At 39.0% G+C, this 23,756-nt stretch overlaps 1 protein-coding gene across 1 annotated transcript in view; it reads right to left on the bottom strand.

The window, feature by feature from the left end:
* WIF1 (WNT inhibitory factor 1) overlaps nucleotides 1-4,799 on the bottom strand; it is a 120,523-nt gene extending 115,724 nt beyond the window's left edge. Inside the window, exons 1-2 of the mRNA XM_006886060.1 lie at nucleotides 4,497-4,799; nucleotides 3,964-4,103 (exon numbers count right to left, since the gene is read on the bottom strand). Of these exons, the coding sequence (XP_006886122.1) occupies nucleotides 3,964-4,103; nucleotides 4,497-4,644 (288 nt within the window). The 5' untranslated portion in view covers nucleotides 4,645-4,799. The remainder of the gene's footprint in view (nucleotides 1-3,963; nucleotides 4,104-4,496) is intronic.
* Between the last annotated feature and the right edge of the window lie 18,957 nt (nucleotides 4,800-23,756).

The following is a 23,756-nucleotide window of genomic DNA, read 5'->3' on the forward strand; positions in this document are numbered from 1 at the left end:
GGATGGAAAATAAATACAGATATTTTATGATGTGACAATTAGATTGGAAAAAATAAAAACATACATTTTTAAACTCTAAAGTACAATTTTTCCATTCACATTTAATGAAATAATAACTTAAATGGCAAATAATCTGTCATTTTAAAAAAACAACACATCAATACACATTCATAGTGGACAAATCAGAAAATAAAATATGTGAATCTAATCAATGCTAGCAACTTGGCAGAGAAGACATTTTTCCTGTCTGCCAATTCTGTAATGAAATCAAACACAATACATACACTATGTTATAGAATATTCTACCTATTTTGCTGGCAAGCATCTTTCAATGACATAAAAGAAATGTCTGTATTACTCTTACTAATTCTTCATATCACTAGATCTCTAGATTGTATCCATTTGTCATTATATGAACACCACAATGAAGACCATTCTTGTACATGACATTTAATGCATAGCCATGGTTATTTCTTGTGGAGGAATCTCTAGTAGAAAAGTGTCCCATTCAAAGGATCTACATCAAGTCTTTTGCTAACAAAAATTGGCCTATAGAGAGGATAATGTGCAAACCAGGAATATATGAAAACACACATATCTCAACATTCTAAAAACACTTTTACAAATTCTGGCAAGCCAGATGTAGAAGAAACAGCACCACTGTGATTTTAACTTCCATTTGTTTGAAGTCAAACATGAAATACATTTTAAATGTGCTCAAGAACATCTTCAGTTACTGGACTAATAATGTATTGATGTAAGACATCATCTTCCTGTCTCCTCTGCTAGCTCTTCAGTCCTAAAATCCCACATATTGGGGAGGGGGGGGAGTTATAATTTCACTAGCCAGCTGAATTTTACTTATGTATAGCTAAGTGCCTAACTCAAAAAATATGCAAACGTTTGCCCTCAAGTCAGAATCAACTCAGCAGGCTTTCAGAGGCTGTAAATTACATGAGAGGAAAATGCCCATCTTTCTCCCTCACAGCCACTGGTGGATTTGAACCACCAGAGAAGTATCACCTTTGGGAGCACGAGTCTCTATGGACTGTACCACCAGAGCTTCCGAAGTACCCAAGTGTTTGATATTACTTGGATGAAATAATTGGAAAATGGGATGAGTTTTTCATTTTCCATGTAAATGTTTTGATGTGGTTTAGTTTTAGCCATTGGTTCCTTCCAAAATACTTAATTGGTGTACTGAAGTAATTATTTTTCCCCATCTTCAAAATTTCCATGCATTTAAAAAAATTATGGTGCTGTTAGAATCACATAACTATTGCATGAAAACCATCATGTTTAAGCAGTGTTTTAAAACATCCTGCTCCTTGACATTGTGTAGACCTTCTTTAGCCCCCCTTTTCCCAAAAGTTTGACATCAGATTTCATCTGGAAAATCTCTCCTGGGAAGAAAGAGTAGATAGAAAGAGGTAACAATAAGATTATCTACATGAGTAACTAATATACAGCAAGAGAGAAAGAGATGTCACATGTCTCATCTCCATGCCAGTTCTAAAATCTTTCCTAATGCCCTCCAAGAAATGGCTGTGATTGTTTGCTATGTCTAGTTCACTTAATACTAAGCAATATGCCATTGTTTACAAACATACACTAAGCTACAAAGCAGCAGAGGAGATAAAATGGAATTTAAGCTTTTGCTTCAAATTCCATTCTTCAAAATACAAACTGATAAGCAAAATATGCTGGGGGCTTTGTTTCTGCTTCTCATAGGGTCACCATGCTCTTTCAGCTAGTGAGAGTATTGCAACTCAAGCTACCTCAGTAGTTCTCTGGAACTAGAAAGGTCAAAATTTTAGTTTTGAAAATACAGAATTAGTATTGAGACCATTATGATCAATGGTGATCCAGGAGTAAATAGAGCCAGGTAAGAATAAAAGGACATAATATAATGTTATTCATTGATTTACTACTGATTTTACAATATTTAAAATTAATATTCCAATAGTATCTAGGAAGATATTGAGATGGGAAAGTCTGCTGTTAGGGACCTCTCCAAAGTTTTGAAGAGCAATGGTGTCTCTCTGGAGACTAAGGTGCGTCTGATACAAACCATGGTCTTTGCTATCACTTGTTATGCATCAGAGAGTTGGATAATGACTAGGGAGGATAGAAGGAGAATTGATGCCTTTGAGCTGTGGTGCTGGAAAAGAGTATTGAGGGTACCATGGACTGCTAGGAAAACAAACAGATTCATCTTGGGAAGGGTCAAACCGGGAATCTCCTTGGAGGCAAGGATTCTGAGGCTCCGTACAACATGTTTAGATATGTTGTAAGGAGGGACTGGTCCTTGGAGAGGGACATCATGCTTGGCAGGGTGGACGGATAGCTCAGGAGGGGAAGGCCCTCTATGATGTGGATTGATTCAGTGACTGGGGTAATGGGGATGGGAGTGTCAGAGACAGTGCGACTGGCACAGGACAGAGCAGAGTTTAGGGCTGTTGTACATAGGGTCGCTATGAGTCCCAAGCGACTCAATGGCACATAACAACAACAAATCTAGGAAGAGGATATTGTATAAAAAAGGACTTCTAGAGCATCAGAAGTCTCAGTGAAGTGGTCTGCAAAATGGGGCCTCAGAAGAGATGATATCCTGTCATGCACTTAATGACTTAAAATTAGGATTTTTTTTTAATGATAAGGCAGTGGAAACAAGAGAAGTCTATATTTGATATGCTTTAGAAGAGAAAAAAATAGTGAAAGGACCTGACAAAAGAGTTAAAATGACCAAGTCCATTCTACAACAGGTAGATTGTTGTTGTTGTTGTTAGGTGCTATTGAGTTGATCATGACCCAATAAGACCTTATAAATAGCAGATATGTATCCTGCCCTGTTCTGTGCCATCCTCGTCATCTCTGATATACTTGAGCCCATTGTTACAGTAGATTAGAGGGTACCAAAATAGTTTCTCTATTCAAAATAGTTCTTTTTTACAAAGTGTTTTCTGGATCACATTCTCCACAAATATATTAACTTATATATATTTTTTACTAGAAGAGACCTGGAAATGTGATTTTAATTACCATGATTTTCATAGTAGTCACATTTAACCAGCTAATGAGCAAAAGGATTCATTATTTCCTAGTTGTCTTCTAGATTCAAATTTTCCAATTGCACAAAAGAAATTACACTGACATAAGCATTTCATTTTTTTTCTCTCTTTCCAAAATTAGACATTATATACTGAAAATATATATAACCCAGCACACCAGAATGTTCATGTGCTAAGGGAAAAAAGAGAATGGATCGTCACAAAAATGAGTGTAGTTTTCTTTTTAGCTTTTCTTTAATTTTCTTTAGTTTTTTAGTTTTCTTTCCCCATATGAAAATATTTAAAGTGGCAATTTAAAAAAAAAAGCCCACAAAAAACCCCCAAACCCACCCATAGCCTGAAATATTTTATAAACTTTCTTCTCTGATACTCTTTTGAGCTTTTGAACTTTGCCCAGAAAGATATAGTGTTCTTATTCTAGTGAGTAACACTCAACAGAGTAGAGGGGGTTTTTTTTGCATAATGTAAAAAGTATTTCTAGACTTTAAAATTTGTTATACAGTATAAATGATGTCTTAAGTGTTATTACTTACTATGAAAAAGAATCTTTCCAATATAGGTTAAATTTTATTGTCAGTATTCATAATAACTAGCAATGCTGGTCTTGGAGTTCTTTATCATTCCAATAGCCTGAAGACATGGACTCTTCTCAAAATAGAGGGCTTAGACACATTTCTTGCCTTTCTCTTTTGAGAACTTTAACTTATGTGACAACTCTCAATCCATGGTTATGAATTCATTATTTGCTTTGGAGATCAGATGGAGAAAAGCTGTGCTTAAGAATTGAAAAAAGGAACCAAATGTAAGTATTAACAATAATATTTCTACATCCATCGGCAGTGGAAATAGCATAGGGTAACTTTCTCCACCTGTTTCATCTCTCAGCACTTACCTGCCCTGCAGCTTGCCAGGTAAAATTCATAGAATGAATATTGACAGGAATAGCAGGCATTCTCTGTTGTGCTTTTCTGAAATCATGTGTAAAGGGGGCCATCTTCCCCTCTGAAACAATCAGGATATCCTCTTCAAATCCTGTTTTTAAGAAACCAACACCACTAGTAAACTGAGTGGCCTTGAGCGAATTCAAATTAGAAGTTTCAAAAAGAAAACCAAAGAAACTGCAGATGGGTCATTTTTTTAACAGAGAACACCTGCCTTTGACACCCACCACCCTAATGAGATTCATTTTGTATGTGATAAGAGTAATACAGCAGACACATGAAGTTGATGCAAACAAATGCTAGAGTCAGTTAAATATAGATGGTTTATAAGTCTTCACGTGGGGGGAAGTCATAGTAAAGGAGTGGAAAGCAATCATCTTTGAAATGAAGTTCTGGAGATGAATCTTGCATCCTCTCCTTTAATAGAAGAGTGAAGGCAGAATGGAGGCACAGCTGGACGTGGTGCTGGACACGGGACCCTTACCTATGAGAACTCTGGCCTGATGAGCATCGATCCACAGGTACAGGCTCTCCTCCCGCGGCGGCCCAGCCTCTGCCCGCAGCACCAGCAGGCACGGGAGGATGCTCCAGAAGCGCAGTGCAGCGCCGGGGAAGGCGCTTCTCCGGGCCATGCTGCTGCTCGGGACCTCCTAGCTGGTGGCGCTCGCTGCTGTAACTCCTTCTGCGGCACCTAGTCAACCTGCAGACCTACGGTCCTCTGCTCTGCGGCTCCCTCGGTAGAGCTGTTCCCGCTTAGACGGCTCGGCTGGGCGTGCAGCCTGCTGGCTCCAAGATCAGTGAGCTTGGGAGAGTAGGAGGAGGGAGGGAAGGGTGAGGATGAGCGCGAGCGAGCCGGGCAATAGGTGGAGGCGCTGGAAGGAAAGGGGCAGGGGCAGAGACTGGCAAAGTGGAAAGCAAGGTAGAGCCAGTAGATGCCAGCAGAAGAAGTCCAGAGGCCAATAGCCAGAGGGTTAAATACAGAGGAAGAGGGAAGAGCGGGAAGGGCCCGCACGAGACTGGGGCCCGCGATCAGAGCAGGGCGCCACTGGGAGGCGCTGTGGGACCACGCGGGGCGGGGCTGCCCTCTACCCGGGAGCGCTCAGTGCAGGCAAAGGAGAGCTCCTAGCCTAGAAGGGGCGGGCGAGCAGGAGGGTGCTCACTGGGACCCCTGAGAACACCCACCGCCTGGGCCAGGGAAGTGAGGAAGGAGGAAATTGGGTGGGCAGAGGCAGAGCGCAGGCAGAATGCAGATGAAGACGGGACTCCCATTTCTGCCCTCGTGCTAACTAAAGGAACTTTTATGCAGCTTCATTCTTAATTAGCCAGTTATCAAGCTTCTCACTCTGAAAACCCTCCTTTCTCTGCTTTAGTGCTGATATTCTGTATCTCTACCTAGTTGAACCTGAGAGTGAACCATCTAGTCCTGTCCTGTTGTCAGGTGCTCTGTTTAGCCAGGGTACAGGGCGTTTGCTCTGCATTTGTGCAGCACAGCACGCTGAAACACTGCCCCTCCTTAGCCAGTGATGTTGTTAGGTACTGTGGAGTTGATTACCACTTAGAACGACCCTATGAACATCAGATCTGAACCCTGTCCTATCCAGTGCCATCCTCACAATCCCTGAGACACTCAAACCCATTGATGCACTCACTGTGTCCACACATCTGAAGGTCTTCCTCTTTTCAACAACCCTCCAACTTTCCAAGCATGATTACTCTCCACGGAATACCTCTCCTAGAAATATGCTCAAAATATGTGAGAGAAAGTTTTAACCACCTTTGCCTCCACTCCAGCATAACTGTCTCCTAGAAAGTTCTGTTTGTTTATTGGCCATCCATTGGATATTCAGTGCTCTTCTCCAACACCACTACTAAAAGGCATTAATTCTTCTGTCATCCTTATTCATCCTCCAGTATAGCACTTGAAAAGACCATGTACTGAATCAGGCACGTCTTAATACTCAAACGGAAAGAAGTTGTTGTTGTTGTTAGGTGTCATTGAGTCGAGTATGACTCATAGCGACCCTATGAACAAGACTGAAACTAGTCCTGTCCTGCGCCATCCTCACACTTCCTGACACGCAAGAGCGCGTTGCAGCAGTCACTCCTCATCTCTAGTGGCTAGAGAGGGAGCACTGGTGGCATAGAGGCAAGAAGTTGCTGCATTCCCAAAGGTATGTGGTTCAAATCCACCAGCTGCTCCATGGGAGAAGGATGGGCAATCTCCTTCCGGGTAATTAACTAACTGCCTCTGAAAACCCACCGGAGGGTCAGCTATGGGTCGATTCAGACTCAATGGGACACAACAACAGTGGCTAAAGGGAGTTGCACTGCTAACCAAAAAATGCTGCTCATCTCTGGAGCTTTGAACTCACCAGCGGCCCATGGGGAGAAGGACGGACAATCTTGTCCTGTGGGATTTACAACCTCTGAAACCCATTGGAAGATCAGCTGTGAGTGAGACCTATTTGAAGGCAATGAGTGAGAGAGAGTGCTATAGCAAAACATTTTTCATAAGACCAGCTCTCCCACAAAAATGTATCTACAAGCTAAAGTTCTGATACTTTTAGAGCTGTCCTTATTACAAATTACAATGACACTTTGAATAACATGATTTCATTAGGCTGGGGTTGTTTTTCTGGTGTTTTTTTTTTTTTTTTGCATCAAAGTTGTGTCCTTTATTCTTTTTTTAATTAATTTTAATAGACATTTACAGAGGTTTTGGATTTCCATTCATTCATTGCCACACTTTTCTCCCTGCCCACCCCTCCCCACCAGTTCGCTCCCCTCTCCGAAAAGAAAAAGAAAAAAAATTCCTTCATTAGTATACAATTCCCCCATCCTTTCCCCTCCACCTCCCACCGCGAGTACACTTCTCTGTGCAACCTTAATTCTGGATTCCTGTACTAACCATACTACTCAATCATATATCACCTCTAATCTGTTCTTTCCCTCATCTGTTTCAATATAATATACATAATTTATCCAGTTTTTTCTGTCATACCCCAACCTTGATGTCAGACCCATTCTACAACAGTGGCACCATGCAATATTTGGCCCTTTGTGACTGAGATATTTCACTCAGCATAATGTCCTCCAGGGTCACCCATTTTGAATAATATTGCATGAGTTCCTTGTTTTTCAATGCGGTGTAGTATTCCATTGTATGGATATACCACAGCTTCTCTATCCATTCGTTTGTTGATGGGCCCTTAGGTTGTTTCCAACTCTTTGCTATTGTAAACAAAGCTGCGATAAACACGGGTGTGCTTATATCTGCTTGGATGGCAGACATGGTCTCTCTGGGGTATATTCCCAGTAATGGGATTGCTGGGTCAAATGGTATCTCTATTTGCAATTTTTTGAGAAAGCACCACACCTAGGCTGGTATTTTTATAGTGACAAATTTTACCAAATTTTCTGAGGTTTCAGATATAATACTGTGGTAAGTAGACTTCATGAGAAAGTGTTATTGACTTTTATGAGAATGAGGGGGGAAATGAATCAAAAGAAGGATATAACAAAAAAATCCTTCACTTTCTACTATGATCCAAGGTAGAAAAACTTTACAAAACAGTTTTGTTGTTGTTTTGTTATGTGTAGTCAAGTCGCCTGTGACATTTAGCGACCATATGTACAACAGCTCTGAACTCTGTTCTATACTGAGCCAATCTTATTGTCTCTGACACACCTACCCCCATTACCCCAGTCACTGAATCAATCCATCTCATTGAAGATCTTCCTCTCTTGCACTGTCCCTCCACCCTCCTAAAAGGATAATGTCCCTCTCCAATGACTTGTCCCTCCTTGCATTGTGCCCAAAGTATGTCAGATGAAGCTTCAGAATCCTTGTCTCCAAGAAGCAGCCCAGTTTCACCCTCTTCAGGACAAGCCTGTTTGTTCTCTTAGCAGTCCATGCTATATTCAATACTGTTCTCCAGCACCACAGCTCAATTCTCCTTCTATCATCCCTAGTCATTGTCAAGCTTTCTGATGCATAGCAAGTAACTGTGAAGACCTTGGACTGAATCCGGCACACCTTAGTCTCCAGACTGATATCATTGCTCTGCAGTACTCTGGAGATGTGTCTGACAGCAGACTTTGCAAATGCCAATTCATCTTTTGATTTCCTGGCTTCTGGTACCAAGAGTGTTGATTGTGGAGCCAAGCAAACAAAATTGTTAACAATCTCAATCTCTTCACCACCTATCATCATGCTGTCAATTGGCCCAGTGTTGAGAATCTTGGTTTCCTTGATATTAAGCTTCAATACATACTGAGGGCTGCAATCTTTGATTTTCTGCAGCAAGTGCTTCAGGTCCTCCTCAGTTTCAGCAAGCAGTATTGTGTCATCTCCACAACGCAGATTGTTGATTAGTCTACCTCCAATCCTGGTGCCACGTTTCTCCTCATAGAGCTGAGACTCTCAGATTATCTGTTCTGCACACAAGCATAGTATTTCTTCTACATCATGATTTAAATGACCAATTTCTCTACTTGATTTATCAAAATGTTATATGATCAATAATGTTACACATGTTAAGTGTACTATAAATTTAATCATGGAACAATATGTAGTAAATATAGTGAAATTTTCAAATGTCTTAAGATATACAAATACCAACAGCATATATATTCTAAGGAATTTGAAATATTCACAACTATATTTGCTACCTGTTGTTCCATGATTAAATTTATAGTATACTTATATGTGAAACACTACTGATTATATAATGCTTTGATAAATCAAGCAGAAAAATCAGTCATTTAAATTATGATGTGGAAGAAATACTATGCTTTGTGTTCCAAGTCTATAAACAGAACATATCTGAATTTTAGGGGTTTTTTTAAAAAAAAATATTGGAGTCTTTTTCAGCCCTGTAGTACAACTTGCAGTTAAACACTACAGAGAGCTGCTACAAGATGAACAACACCAAAGAGATACTCAGTCCTTAGACCAATCAGCCACCCACTATCACAAAGGCAGCATTTACCCAGGGATAAGTCTCAGAAGGTAGAAAGGTAGTGATGGAAGATGGAAAGATGAATGGAAGTAAGAATCGTAAAGAGATGCTGGAAAGATTTATGATACAATGTAGGGAGTGTAATCAGTATCAGTATCATAAAACAAAATTTGGATGCAGGGCTGAACGGAATACTATTCTGTACGGCACACTTTCTTTCAACCCACTGTACTGTTTTTATGTGCCTGTGAGTCCACTCTGACTCGTGGTGACTCTGTGTACAACAGATCAAAGCACTACTGGTCTATGCCATCCTAAAATATCTGCTGTGCTTTTAAGCCCATTGTTGATGTCACTGAGTCAATCCATCTTATTTAGGCTCTTTCTTTCTCTCCTTGATTCTCTAGTTTTCCAAGCATAGTGGTAACATGTTATGCTATTAATAACAAGATCAGGTGTTCAACTCCACCACCTGTTCCAGAGAAGGAGGCTGGGCAGTTTCCCCCTGCCTACCTCATTAAGAGTTATGACCTTGGAAATCCAAAAGAAAACCCCTGTAAGTTAGAATCCACTTGGCTGACAGTGTTGTTTTCTTTTCGTTTCTTTTTCTTTTTCAAACCACAATAAGGAGTTTAAAAAAAGAGAAAGATGCATTGTAAAAAATGAGCCTTATCATATTAGGTTTGTCTTGCAAACATATAGCTGACTTCAGTAAAGTTTTCAGGACCTAAGTTTGAATTATGGTTTTAAAAATTAGTGACACATTAACAAAACATAATGCATGGGAATGACTGTATGAAACACAGTAAGAATGAAGAATAGTGAGAAACATAATGTATATGAACTTTGTGAGCAAACCAATATAAAATAAAATTTAAAAAGGAAAAAAATTAGTGACACATTAACTTTAATTTTGCTAATTGTGTATGTCACTACTGTCTATTTCCATTACATTCATTGAGATATAGGAATTAGCGAACTTAAGAGGAACATGAGTACAAAAAACATTACTAAATATTCTGGAGCGGCTGGTATAGGGGGGACATGAGGGGTGTAATCTAAACCTCAGGATGCCACCTCCTGATACCCTGGGGTGGGACTCCCCAAAGGCATCAGTATTTTCCTATTTGTGGATGTTTGAAAAAACTTAGATGTGCTGGAAAATTCTGAAAACACATGGTGGTTGAAGGTGAGATCACGGCCCTGGCCTTGCTGGTGGGAAGCACATTAAGCTAGTGGTGAGTTGCAGAAAGGACTTTTTCTTGATGTTTGCTCAATTCCTTGGATGCATAGTGAAAATGAAAGCAAAGTGCTTTCAAAAACATGGAAAGTAAACAAACCTTTTTCTTGGGTTTGTTTACTTCTCTTTGTTTTTTACCGCCCAGATGCTTCAAGAAATTCCCCACAGATTGAGTGTCGGGTTAGGCGTGGTGTTTTCCTCAGTCCTTTGTAGAGCAGTGGGCACCTTATTAGGGAAAACAAAGAGGAACAACCCAAGAGAAGCTGGACATGTGCAATAAGGGAAGTGTATGGTGGGTCTCAAAAGTTACAGAAAAGAGCAGGAACTAGATGTCTAATTCTGGAATCTTTTCTGCTCTACAATGTTGGTCTTTAAAAGTGATTGGTCTGTATAGTCATGATTCATTTAAATTTTAAATATCTTAATATCTTTTTAAAAATACCTTAACTGTTTAAGTATTTCCTTTTAGTTGTTGTTCTAGACAGTCATTGGGTACCAATGTCTGACTTTTAAAAAACTCATAGTTGGGAAACAACTCTGTAAAGTTTATTATATTAAAAACCCGAGCGATTGTGAAAACAGTGCAGGCCTGGGCAGGTTTCATACTGTTATCTGTGGGTGGGGTCACTTTGAGCCAACTCAATGGCACCTACACCCCCACCAAATGGTTCACAATAACAAACTGGCACTACTTTGTAATGGGTATCAAAACATAATCATAATTATTCATTAGTTATGTTAAAGATGTTTTAGTGTGTCTAGAAGTGTGTCTTCCATTTTTTAGTAAACCTCATTGTCATATCCTATTGAGTCAGAATCAACTCATAGCTGACTCTCCAGATGGTTTTCAAAGGCTGTAAATCAAATGGGAGGAGATTCTCCTTTCTCTTACAGGTAATTTACTGGATTTGAACTACCTGCCTTTTGGTTAGTAGTGCAACTCTTTAACCAATAGTCCACCAGAGGTCCCTTTTTTATACATTGTAAGGTCTTTCCATGTAAGATGGAGAGTTGGCTAACGAGAAGATCCTCAATTGTGTGAATTGACATGGCAGCTGCCACAATGTAATGTGTCGGGAAGTGTGAAGATGGCAGAGCACAGAGCAGGGCTCAGATCTATTGTTCATAGGGTCACTATGGATAATATTTGACTTGATGGCACCTAACAACAACAACAACACCTTTTTTCAATTATTTGAATTTGTTATGTATCTGAGAGCGGGATTGCTATGCATCTGAGAACTGGATGAAGAATGAGAATGCCAGAATAAGAATTGATGCCTTTTGTGGGGGGGATCTTTGCAATAATTCTCCTATTGCAGGCTACCACAGAGATGTCAACACAGAGATGACGACACTTTTAATACCCTTGGGTCTGTTGATTCATAAAAGTCAAAGAGTAGGCAATTTTTATCAGTCAGGATCTGCTTCACAATGTTTTCTTACTCAGGGCCCCACTCAAAGTTGGCAGTATTATGAAACTTGGTAGTTTGGAACAGCACCTCTGAATGTGGTGTCTCACCTTTACATTTTTTTTAAAAAAAAAGGCTTACAAAAAAAAAAGAATAGATGCTTTGAATTGTAGTGTTGGAGAAGAGTACTGGATATCTTATGGGCTGCCAAAAGAATAAACAGGTGTATCTTGGAAAAAGTGCAGCTGGACTACTCCTTGGAGGCAAGGATGACAAAGCTTCATCTCTCATACTTTGGACATGTTGCTAGAAGAGGCTATTCCTTAGAAAAAGATATCATGCTCAGCGAAGGAGAAGACAACCCCTTCAAAATTAATTGCCACAGTGACTGCAGCATGGGCTCAAGTGTATCAGGATAGAACCGGATTCAGGTCTGTGGTTCATAGGGTCACTATTAGTCATACTCAACTCAATGCACCTAATAAGAACAAGAAGAAGATATACTATACACTGAGACAAACATTGGCCTAATTAATATTAGGGATGAACAGTTGTTATATAGAAATTTCACTTTAAGATGGATTTAGGATTAGAACTGTTTGTAAACTGAGGACTGTCTGTACTTGTTCACTGGTAAGCATCGGAGGCATAGTTCATGTCCCAGACATTCTTATTTTAAAGCCCTTTCTCAATCCCACCCATTTTCTGCCTGAGCTTTTGCTGTACCTGAAATTTAGCCAGCTCAGACTTTGTAAAAATTAATTAAAAATCTCAAACTGTGAAAAAATAAACCCAAAACCAAACCTGAAAAGCCCAAGCCCTTTCTTATCCATTGGAAAAAAAAATATCTGAACTCAACTGGCCCTCCAGCAAGTTTGCAGAGCAGCTGATGGATTCAAACTGCCTGCCTTTGGGTGGGCAGCACAACTCCTTACCCACGAACTCAGAATAATAACTCATTGCCAGTGAGTAGGAACTGACCTGTAGCTAACCATTGAGCGTGTTTTCAGAGACTATAAATCACAAGGGAAGAGGCTGTCGATCATTCTCCCTCAGAGAAACTGGTAGTTTTAAACTGCCTGCCTTTGGGTGGGCAGCACAACTCCTTATTCCCAAGGCCACCTGAAATCCCCATTAGGCCCCTTAGTGATGAAAGCTGTTTGATAACAAAACTTTACAGCCAATCTTCCTTTAAAACAGAAATATTTACTTCATTTTAAACCTATGTAATGAATTAAAGTACATCAGAAACTCTTTAAAGCGCTTTAACATTGTACCATCAATTGTCATCCAGCTAAAAATAGTTACTTCACAACAAGACTTCTTTCCCCTTAGTATTACTTACGTTTTTATGGCTCTTAGTGCAAGGACGCCCTCTACAGGCTATTTTATATAAGTACTAATTGTGAGATCTCTTCATAAAGTTTAGATTAGCGAGAAAAAGAGGGCCTACATTTTCTCTTAACTCCATTTCTTCTAAGTAGAGTTCTTCGGTTGCTAATAATGGTAACTTATCCTCTATAAGGAAAGATTTTCCTCCAGAGTATTAGTCCTCTCCATTCTTTTAACTATTAGTGAACACTTAAAAATTCCATTTTATGTTAGACAGAGAAAAGAGCTCTTTAAAATCTTGGCTTTTAAACTCTTTTTTTTCTTTTAAGTGAAAGAAGAAACATGCATTATATATTACAACTGTTTTCAAGCTTATCAGAATCTTTATATTTTAGGGAAGAATTCATTCGAGGATTGAGCCAGATTTGATTTCCCTTTCTGTTAAGTAGTCAGGGTGAGTTTATCATTTAGAAAAAATGTTTGTTTTTAAAGGACACTCTGGTGGTGTAATCCAGAGGAAGTTGCACATCTAACCCAAAGGTTACACTTCTCTTGCAGTTCATATCCACCAGTGGTTCCTTGAGAGGATGATGGGCCATTGTGCCTGATTCAAAAGAATGTTACTGTTGTTAGGTGCCATCGAGTTGAGTACAACTCAAAGTAACTCTGCTATGGACAACAGATCTGAACCCTGTCCTGTCTTGTGCCATCTCATCATCTCTGATACACTTAAGCCCATTGCTGCAGTCACTGTATCCATCTATCTCGTTGAAAATTTTCCTCACTTTTACTGACCCTCTGCCTTTCCAAGCGTGATATCCCTTTCCAACCAATAGCCTCTTCTAGAAACATGCCCAAAATATATGAGATGAAATTTCCCATCCTTGCATCCAAAAGGTAATCTGGTTGAACCTTTTCGAAGACATATGTTTGGATTTTTTTGTCCATCCATGGGCTATTCTCCAACACGATTAACTCAAAGGCATCAATCCTTCTTTTGTCAGCCTTATTCATTGTGAGGTCTCAGATGCATGGCAAGTGATTGAAAAGACCATGGCCTGAATCAGGTGCACCTTACTTACTCTTCAGACTGTGAACTTGGCTCCGCAGTAATTTGGAGAGATCCTTGACAGCAGATTTCCCCAGTGCAATACATCTCCTCATCTACTTACTGCTAGTACCAAGGGTGTTGAATGTGGACCCAATTAAGATGAAATTGTTGAAAATGTCAGTCTTTTTCCCTTCTATCATAATGTTACTTATTGGGCCAGCAGTGAGGAATTTTGTCTTCTTATGCTGAGATGAATCCATATTGAAGGCTATAATCTTTAATCCTCTGGAGTGTTTCAAGTCCTCCTCACTTGCAACAAGCAAGATTGTGTTATAAAGAATAGAAAGGCAAATAAAAAAGGGAAGTCACTGACCTCAAAGAGCTCTAATTTTAATAGGGAGAGTGTAGAAAATGAACACTAATAATGAATGCTATGGCTAGTATTGTGGAAACTCAGAGGAAGTTCCCTGCTATAGATTTGCTATTGTTGTTGTTAGGTGCTGTTGAGTCTAGTCATAGTGATCCTGTGAACAGACATGAATCTTATCCTGTCTAATGCCATCATCATTATCTCTGATACACTTGAACCTATTGATACAGCCACCATGTCAATCCATCTTGTTGGGAGTCTTTATCTTTCACTGATCCTCCCTCCACCTTTTCAAGCATGGTATCTCTTTCCAAGGGACAGTGTCTCCTAGCAACATGCCCAAAGTATGAACAATGATGCATCGCCATCCTTGCCTCCAAGAGGCACTCTGGCTGCTCTTTTCCTAAGACATATCTGCCATCTTCTTCAACATCATTTTTTGACGTTCTCCAAAATGTGTATTGTAAACACTAGCTCCTTTAAAAACCAAATCCACTTCCACCTTGTTGTTGTTGTTGTTATGTGCCGTTGAGTCGCTTGCGACTCAGAGCGACCCTATGTACAACAGCCCTAAACTCTGCTCTGTCCTGTGCTCCCATCCCGATTATCCCAGTCACTGAATCAATCCACCTCATAGAGGGCCTTCCCCTCCTGCGCCGTCCCTCCACCCTCCCAAGCATGATGTCCTTCTCCAAGGACCGGTCTCTCCTCACAACATGTCCAAAGTATGTTAGAAGGAGCCTCAGAATCCTTGCCTCCAAGGAGCCACCCGATTTAACCCTTTCCAGGACAAATCTGTTTGTTTTCCTAGCAGTCCATAGTACTCTCAATACTCTTCTCCAGAACCACAGCTCAAAGGCATTAATTCTCCTTGGTCATTGTCCAACACTCTGATGCATAACAAATGACTGTGAAGACCATGGCCTGTACAAAACACACCTTAGTCTCCAGAGAGACACCATTGCTCTTCAGTACTTTGGAGAGGTCCCTAACAGCAGACTTTCCCATGGCAATGCACCTTTTAATTTCTTGGCTACTGGCTACTTCCACCTAGTCAAATTCAATTCATCATGACTCTACAGGACAGAGTGGAACTGTCCTATAGGATTTTCAAGGCTATAAATCTTTACAGATGCTTCCTGACATACCTTTATCCCTCAAAGTGTCTGGTAGATTCAACTTGTACACCTTACTAATAGCTGCCAAATGCTTTAACTACTGCACCAACAAAGTTAAACTCTTGCATCTATGGTTACCATCCCACATGAGAATGGGATTTCTTTACTACATTGAGATGGCACTGTTATTTAGGGTGTGCTTTATACCCCACAGGTAATTGTACTGATAACCTAAAGGCCACCACACCTTTCTGACAGTTCAAACCACCTGCAGCTCCATGGGAGAAGGACAGGCAGTCTGCTCCTGTGTGATTTACAGCCTCTGAAACCCAGGGGAGGATCAGCTATGAGTCTGTTCTAATTAGATGGCAATGAAAGAGAGAGTGAGTTAATGAGAGCTTTGATATGTAAAAGAATAGATTAAACAAACAGAGATGGGGAAGAGAGAGGACCACATGAAGATCACAAAGGTTCTGTGGAACGGGGGTGGGGTGCGGGGGGGGGTGGGAGACAAGGATCCCCCTCCTGGGTCCATAGAGAGTGAAAGCCTTCCCTACAGCAGGCACCTAACCACTCATCTGTGTCTTACTCTGGTGGCTTGCACGTTGCTGTGATCTTGGCTGCTGTACTGTTAATATTTTAAATACTAGCAAAGTCACCAGTGGTGAACAAGTTTCAGCAGAGCTTCCAGACTAAGATGGTCTAGGAAAAGGGACCAAACAATTTACTTCTTTAAAAAAAATTGTCCAGTGAAAACTTAAGGAGTGGCAGTAGAGCACTGTTTGACATACTACCAGAAGATGAGCCCCTCAGGTTGGAAGTCATTGAAAATAGAACTGAAGAAGCCTCAATGTAAAGTCAACCTTTACGATATGGAGGAAGTAAAGCTTTTGCGACCTTTATTTGCTGACGTGGTTCAAAATGACAAAAAAGTCAGCCAAAACCCCCAGATATCCACTAATAATCAGGATAGAGAATGTACAGTGTATGAATCTAGAAAACTGTCTGTTGTTGTTGTGTGCTGTCAGGTTGGAACAGCCTCTGGCTGACCACCCAGTGGGTTTTTACAGGAGTAAATTAGATGGGAGGAGATTGCCTATCCTCCTATGGAGCCTGATGGATTCCAACTGTGGGCAACACAGAAAGATCAGTATCCTGTGCATTAATTGGCTGAAATGAACTAGTATTGTCCATTTTCAATTAGATAATCATATGGTCTGCTATATTGGGAATGATATATGTTTATAGTAGCATATTTATTGTTAAAAAGAACATTTCAATATTTTTCTTGAATTACAATATTGTCAGTGAAAGGATAATATTCATTTGCCTATAAGAAATACCCAGTGGTGAGAATTTTCGTCTTCTTGATGTTAAGCTTCAATCTATATTGAAGACTACAGTCCTTGACTAGATTCTTTAGTAAGCACTTCAGGTCTTCTTAGTTTCAGCAAGCAAAGTTGTGTCATCTGCATAATGTAGGTTGTTGAGTCTTTCTCCAATCCTCATGTTCTCCTCATAAAGTCCAGATTCCCAAATGATCTGTTCTGCATATAGATTGAAAAGTTATGGAAACAGGATACATCCCTAACATAACTCCTTTCCTGGTTTTGAGCCATGCTGTGTTTCTCTACTCTGTTCTGAGGACTGCTTCCTATTTCTAGTATAGGTTTTGCATAAGTACAATCAAGTGTTCTGGGATGCCCATTTTCCTCAAGGTTAGCCACAATTTGTTGTTATTCACACAGTCAAAAGTCTTTGCATAGTCATTGAAACACAGATAGACATATATCTGGTACTCTTTGCTTTCTACCAAGATCCATCAAACATTAGCAATCATGTCTCTAATGCCATAACATTTTCTAAACCCACATTGTATTTCTGGTAATTCTCTGTCTGTCAATGTACTTTTCCAGTCATTTCTAGGTAATCTTCAGCAGGATTTTGCTAGTGTGTGATATTAGTGATATTGTTCTATAATTTTCACACTCTGTCAGTCCCCTTTTTTTGGAATGGGAATAAATATGTATCTCTTCCAATCAGTTGGCCAAATAGTTGTCCTCTAAATTTCTTGGCACAACTTGGAGGATTGAAGTTTAACATCAAGAAAACAAAGATTCTTACCACTGGGCCAGTTGGAAGCACCATGATAGATAGAGATTGAGGTTGTTAACAATTACATCTTGCTCAGCTCCACAATCAAAACTCTTAACATCAGCAGTCAGGAAATCAAAAGATGAATGACATTGGGAAAATCTGCTGTCAGGGACCTCTCCAGGGTGCTGAAAAGCAATGATGTCAGTCTAGAGACCAAAGTGCACCTAGTCCGGGCCATGGTCTTTGCAATTACCTGCTATGCTTCAGAGAGTTGGACAATGACTAAGGATGACAGAAGAATTGATGCTTTCAAATTGTGGTGCAGGAGAAGAGTCTTGAACATACCATGGCCTGCCAAGGAAACAGATAGGTCTGTCTTGGACAGGGTAAAGACAAGTTTCTCCTTGGAGACGGATTTTAAAGTTCCGTCTCACATACTTTGGACACATCACCAGGAAGGACCAGTCCTTGGAGAAGGACATCATCCTTAGAAGTGTGGAGGGACAGCACAGGAGAGGAAGATCCCGGATGAGATGAGATGGTTTGATACAGTGACTGAGGCAATGGGAATTGGTATGTCAGAATTAGTGAGACTGGCTCAGGATAGGACAGGGTTCAGAGCTGCTTTACATAGGGTCACTATGGATCACAGGGAACTCGGCACATAACAACAACAACAAAAGAAATACCAGTTAATATAACTATTACTAAAACTTAAGTCTATACCAACCATGATTGCCACAGATTAAGATTGGGTTGTTTGGATTATCTGAGGGGTTTTTTTCTAATATCTATATTCTAAAATCGTTCAAATATGCAATTAAGATGCATTGATAATTATTATAATTCAAAGGTTAGAACTTGGAAGGAGGATTGGTATTTGGAAAATATAGCCTGTGTTCAAGAGATAGTTTAATTACTATTGGTCAGTTCTGATTAATTCTGGTATCCCCAACTCATTCTACAGCTCATTTTTCAATAGTTATCATCACTGTTACATTCTACCAAATTAAATATGACTTATAGCAGCCCTATGAACAATGGCTTTGAACCAACTTCGCCTTCTTTGATGCACATGATCCCATTGCTACAGTCACTGTGTCAATCCATCTCATCTAGAGTCTTCCTCTTCTGTGCTGACCCTCTACCCTTCCAAGCATGAGCTCCTTCTCCAAGGACTCGCCCCTCATGAAAACAGGCCCAAAGGACATGAGACAGAGCTTCAAAATCCTTGCCTCTAAGGAGCAACTTGCTTTTACCCTCTCCAGGACAGATTTATTTGTTCTCTTGACAGTCATGATCTGTTCAATACTTTTCTCCTGCACCATAACTCAAAGCCATCAATTAACACCTTGTAATCTTTTATCCCTCTACTTATGGGAGACTTTTGTATTAATCCATTTCTTGACCTAAAAATCTGATGTCATCATATAGCACTTCCCCCTTTCATTTGATAAAAGGGTGGCTTGATGGGTCATTATTATGTTCTGCTTTTCTGAAATTATATTAATAACCACCTACATCTTTCTTAAAATATTGACTGACTTTATATTACAAGTAAGAAGCATATCTAATATTTGATAAATAATTATCTAAAATTCAGTCTTGTTTTTAAATCTAATGTTTTGATGAGCATTTAGAAACATACTGATCTTTCAGATTTATGCATTAGAAAAAGTAGTATGACTCAACTGCACTACAGACTGACAACAATTTTGCTCTAAACAAATATAATAAAATTAATTTTAGTGACAATATGCTTTGGAATATTAGCCCCCCTTATTGTCCAAGACTTGATTTCACACTTATATACTTTCTTCACCATTCATTCCCAAATGACTAAAAGAACAACATCACCTGAAACCAAAGATCTTTGAAACCATTGGACAGCTAAAATGTTCAGTTCATCAGAAAGGGTAAACGCAAGGTAATATAAATATTGTATACTTCTGATTTTCAGAGACAAAAATTGGCATTAACCTGATGTTCTGAAGTTGGTCCTCTAGTAACGAAAAGGCAACATATATCCTAGCCCAGAGAGGTTTAATTTCTAATATAGGGGTACCCTAAATATCTACCACCTAAGTCTACTTCCCTGAGCAGTATTGAGTCATTGTAATAGTCCCTAATTCTATCAATATTCCCTAGAATATTGCTAGATATGGTGTTGAAAGATGAGCTTCCTATGTTGGAAGGAAATCCACATACACAGTGACCACAGTAGTGGTCTTGAGACTATCAATGATTATTAAGATGGTGTGGGACTGAGCAAAGTTGTATTCTGTTGTAGATGGGATAAACATGCTATTATTGTTGTTGTTAGATGCCATCAAGTCAACCACAAATCATAGTGATCCTATGAGCAACACATCTGAACCTTGCCCGATCCTGCACCATCCTCACAATCTGCCATGCTCAAGAAACCATTGCAGTAGTCACTGCATCAACCCACTTAGTTAAGGGTCTTCTCTTTTGCTGAAGTTCTACTATGATACCATAGCTTGAATCAGGTATACTTTAGTCTTTAAACTGACACCTTTGGTCTTTAGACCTTTGGAGATATCCTTGACAGCAGATTTTCCCAGTGCAGCATATCTTTTGATTTCTTGAGAGCTGCTGCCATGTAAGTTGATTGTGAATCCAAGTAAAATGAACCATCCTCCATCCTTAATCTCTGCTTTATTCCACTTCTAGTCTTACATCCTTTCTCTTCATTTCCTCAGATCATTGCCTGTAGAGAGTAATTCTAGTGTTATTTATCCAGTGTTGCTGTAGTAGACAATTGAAAAACAATTAGACAACCTACTGCTATAACAGAGATACCACAAGGAGATTCTTTTAAGCCATAGACATTTTCTTTTTTACCATATTTGAATCTAAAGGCCCAAACTCAGGGTGCCAGCTCAAGGAGAAAGATCTTTAGCAGTTCTGAAGCAAGGTCCTTATTCTCATTAGCATCTCTAGTTCCTTGGTGATCTCCATTTGTCTTTGCATTTCCTAGTATCAAAGGGTTTCCTTGTAAAGAGACCTGTGTCCAAAACGATGAACTCCACTGCTGGTAAATCTCTCTTGGTGGTTCCTTCCCTTTATCTCTTGCGAGATAGGAAGTATTGTAGGCCACATTCTAGGGAGACTTCTCCTCCATCAGATCAGCTCTGTGATAGGATAAGGAGTGATGTGTTATTCATTTAGCCTTTTTACAGCTATTTGGCTTCTCAGATCATGTGAGATCATCATAGCTTCTACGTTATATCATTATATATAGGTATTTGAAGGGGGAACACAATTCAAGCCATAACAATCTTGCATCTGCCCTTGTTATCCTTTCATTCTTACTTGGTGCATTTCTTTTTAAAAAAGATATGTCTACTAATTAAAACATGAGGTGAGCACATCTGTGGGATACCACTCTGCCACAAAGAGAAATAAACACCTGATACTTGCTATAACATGGCTGAACTTTGATTCTTATCACTAAGTCACCAGAGCTCTCTATTTCAAAAACACTGAGTTTGTGTCTAGGGAAACAGAAAATAAGGCAACAGATAATGGTAATGGTTGCTCAGTAAAGATAATGTATTCATCTTATGTACATGTGAAAAATGAAGAAATGACAAATGTTGTATTATATGTATCTTTGTAGAAGTAAAAGAATGAGTTGACTTTTAAAATGTTGTAGGCAAATAATGGCATTGTTGCTGTGTACCACTGAGTGGAAACTGACCCATAGCTGACTCTCCAGCAGGTTTTCAGAGGCAAGAGTGGCATCCACTTCCTAAATAACATGCCTCCAGAAACTCTATGAACTTTGATAAATGTCGATAGTTGTAGAGGGACTTTAGGCCTTTTGTTCATAGTTTCACTATGAGTCGTACTTGACTTGAAGGCAATCAACAACAAACACCCAGGAGGAGATTGCCCATCCTTCACCCAAGGAGTGGCTGATAGAATGGAACTATGTGCCTTCAGGCTTGCAGCTCAGATTATTACCGCTAGGCTACCAGAGACTGAAAAATACATTCCAAAATGTAACGTGACGCAAAATAGTGGACATTTAAGAATGATTGAACTAATGATCAAGGAAAAACAAAATACAATGAGAAATCCCATACATCTTTAAGATTAAGAATGCCCAGTGCTCTGGCAAAAGTGGCACAAACAGCTGGCTAAAGGAAATCACCACAAGAAATTTTGAATCTTTTCTCAGAGAAATGCATCTCATTTGAGTTTCTTGGCAATATGTTGTCTCTTCTAAAGACAGCCAAACTCTATTGCCCTGGGAAACAGAGAGAGCAGCTATTTTACTGTTAAGGACCAAATACTTTTTAAATAGAAGAAGAAGAAAATTGTTTCTTTCCTGCTCAATCAGTTTCTACTAAAGTAGGCAGCTGTCACCACCCTAGGCCAGCACCTCTTACAACATTGCTTGCATATTTTATCACTTCAGAATTGTACATCAAAACATATCACAGTTCTTATGAACCACAGCATACTAAGTAGTCCTGGTCGCCCCATGCAAAGTCCTCTTCTTATTTCTTCATATGTTGGCATCATCAAGTAATCGAGCATATCTTTCACAAATCATGTACATTATTTTCTGTTCATCCAGAAACGGGTTCATCCCTATGCCATTTAACACAGTTAACTGTGTTGTTTTTTTTATAACATAGAGAATGGAAGACAGTTCTGCTGAACCACAGTAAATAAATGGAAAAACAAATTATAATACATTCACAGGATGAAACAGAATTAAAATATTAAAGCTATGTGCTAACGTATGCAGTCACTCATAAAGAATCACCACAATCAAAATAATGTACATTATCTATCACTCACAAAAGTTCATACAATTATAAATGTTAAATACAAATGGTTATTGTATACCAATTTTCTCATTAAAGCTGACAATATTTTAAAATAAATTAAAAAATAATTTATGTTTAATAAAAAATTGGTAAGTTGGCAATATTAAACTTAATTTATCAACAAATAGCTTTGGTAGTGAAAAATATGGAAATATATAGTGAGGGAAGACATTTGCAATGTTTAAAAATCTTATTCAAAATATATAAAAAATTTTGGCAAATAAATAAGGTAATAATAGATACTAGAAAAACCAATAGAAAAATTAGCAAAATGCTTGAATAATACATTGAACAATGTAGTTCAATGCTTGAACTACAAAAAGAATATATAAATGGCCAAGAAAGATATGAACACTGCATGACTTCACTTGTCATCAGAGAAATCCAAATTAGAACAACAGTATAAAATCATTTCACACTCATCAGTATGGCTAGATGAAAAAAGTAAAGAATGCTTCAATTTGATGAGACTCTCATACCCTGTTGTTGAAGATAGAAATTTATAAAACCATTCTTGGAAAATTATTTGACAAGTGACTACTGAAGTTGAACTCAGCTATTCCACACCCAGGAAACAACTCATTACTTTCAAGTTGGAACAAACTAATAGCTCTTCCTCCCATTGCATTTTCAGAGGCTGTAAATCTCACATGAGGCGGTCACCCATCCTTCTCCTACAGTGCATCTGGTGGATTCAAACCATGTGACTTCAGTTTGGTAGTGCAACTCCTTACCCAGTAGGCCACCAGAAGTGCCAGGATATAGCCAAGAAAAATTTACATATTCAAAACATACTTTTTTTAAGTGCCCTATTTACAACAGTCTCAAAATAACTTCAATCCAAATATCTATTAATAGTGGGATAGATAACTAAATTGTATGTTCATACACTGCAATACATACTATCTTGTAATTATAAAGGTATTAAAATTACACACTTGATGATTTTCATAAATATCATGTTGAGTTACAAAAACAAAAGGGATATAGACTGTGTGAGTAAATGAATTAATTAAAAATTTAAAAATAGGGGAAACTAACCTAAAGTATTGGAGTCCAAGACCACACTTACCTTTCTAGAGTAGTAAAGACTGAAAGAACGTACAAAAGGAGGTAAAGATCTACAACCAGGAGAAGATAAAATAGATGAATGGGACCTTCTAAGAATCAAATCCCTATGCACATCCAAAAACTTCTCCAATAGAGTAAAAAGGGAAGCCACAGACTGGGAAAAAATATTTGGTAATGACAGGTCTGATAAGGGACTTATATCTGGAATTTATAAAATACTTGAACAC

The sequence above is a fragment of the Elephantulus edwardii genome, unplaced genomic scaffold (genome assembly GCF_000299155.1).
Source record: "Elephantulus edwardii isolate Elephantulus edwardi_28Jun2011 unplaced genomic scaffold, EleEdw1.0 scaffold00047, whole genome shotgun sequence".
Lineage (NCBI taxonomy): Eukaryota > Metazoa > Chordata > Mammalia > Macroscelidea > Macroscelididae > Elephantulus > Elephantulus edwardii.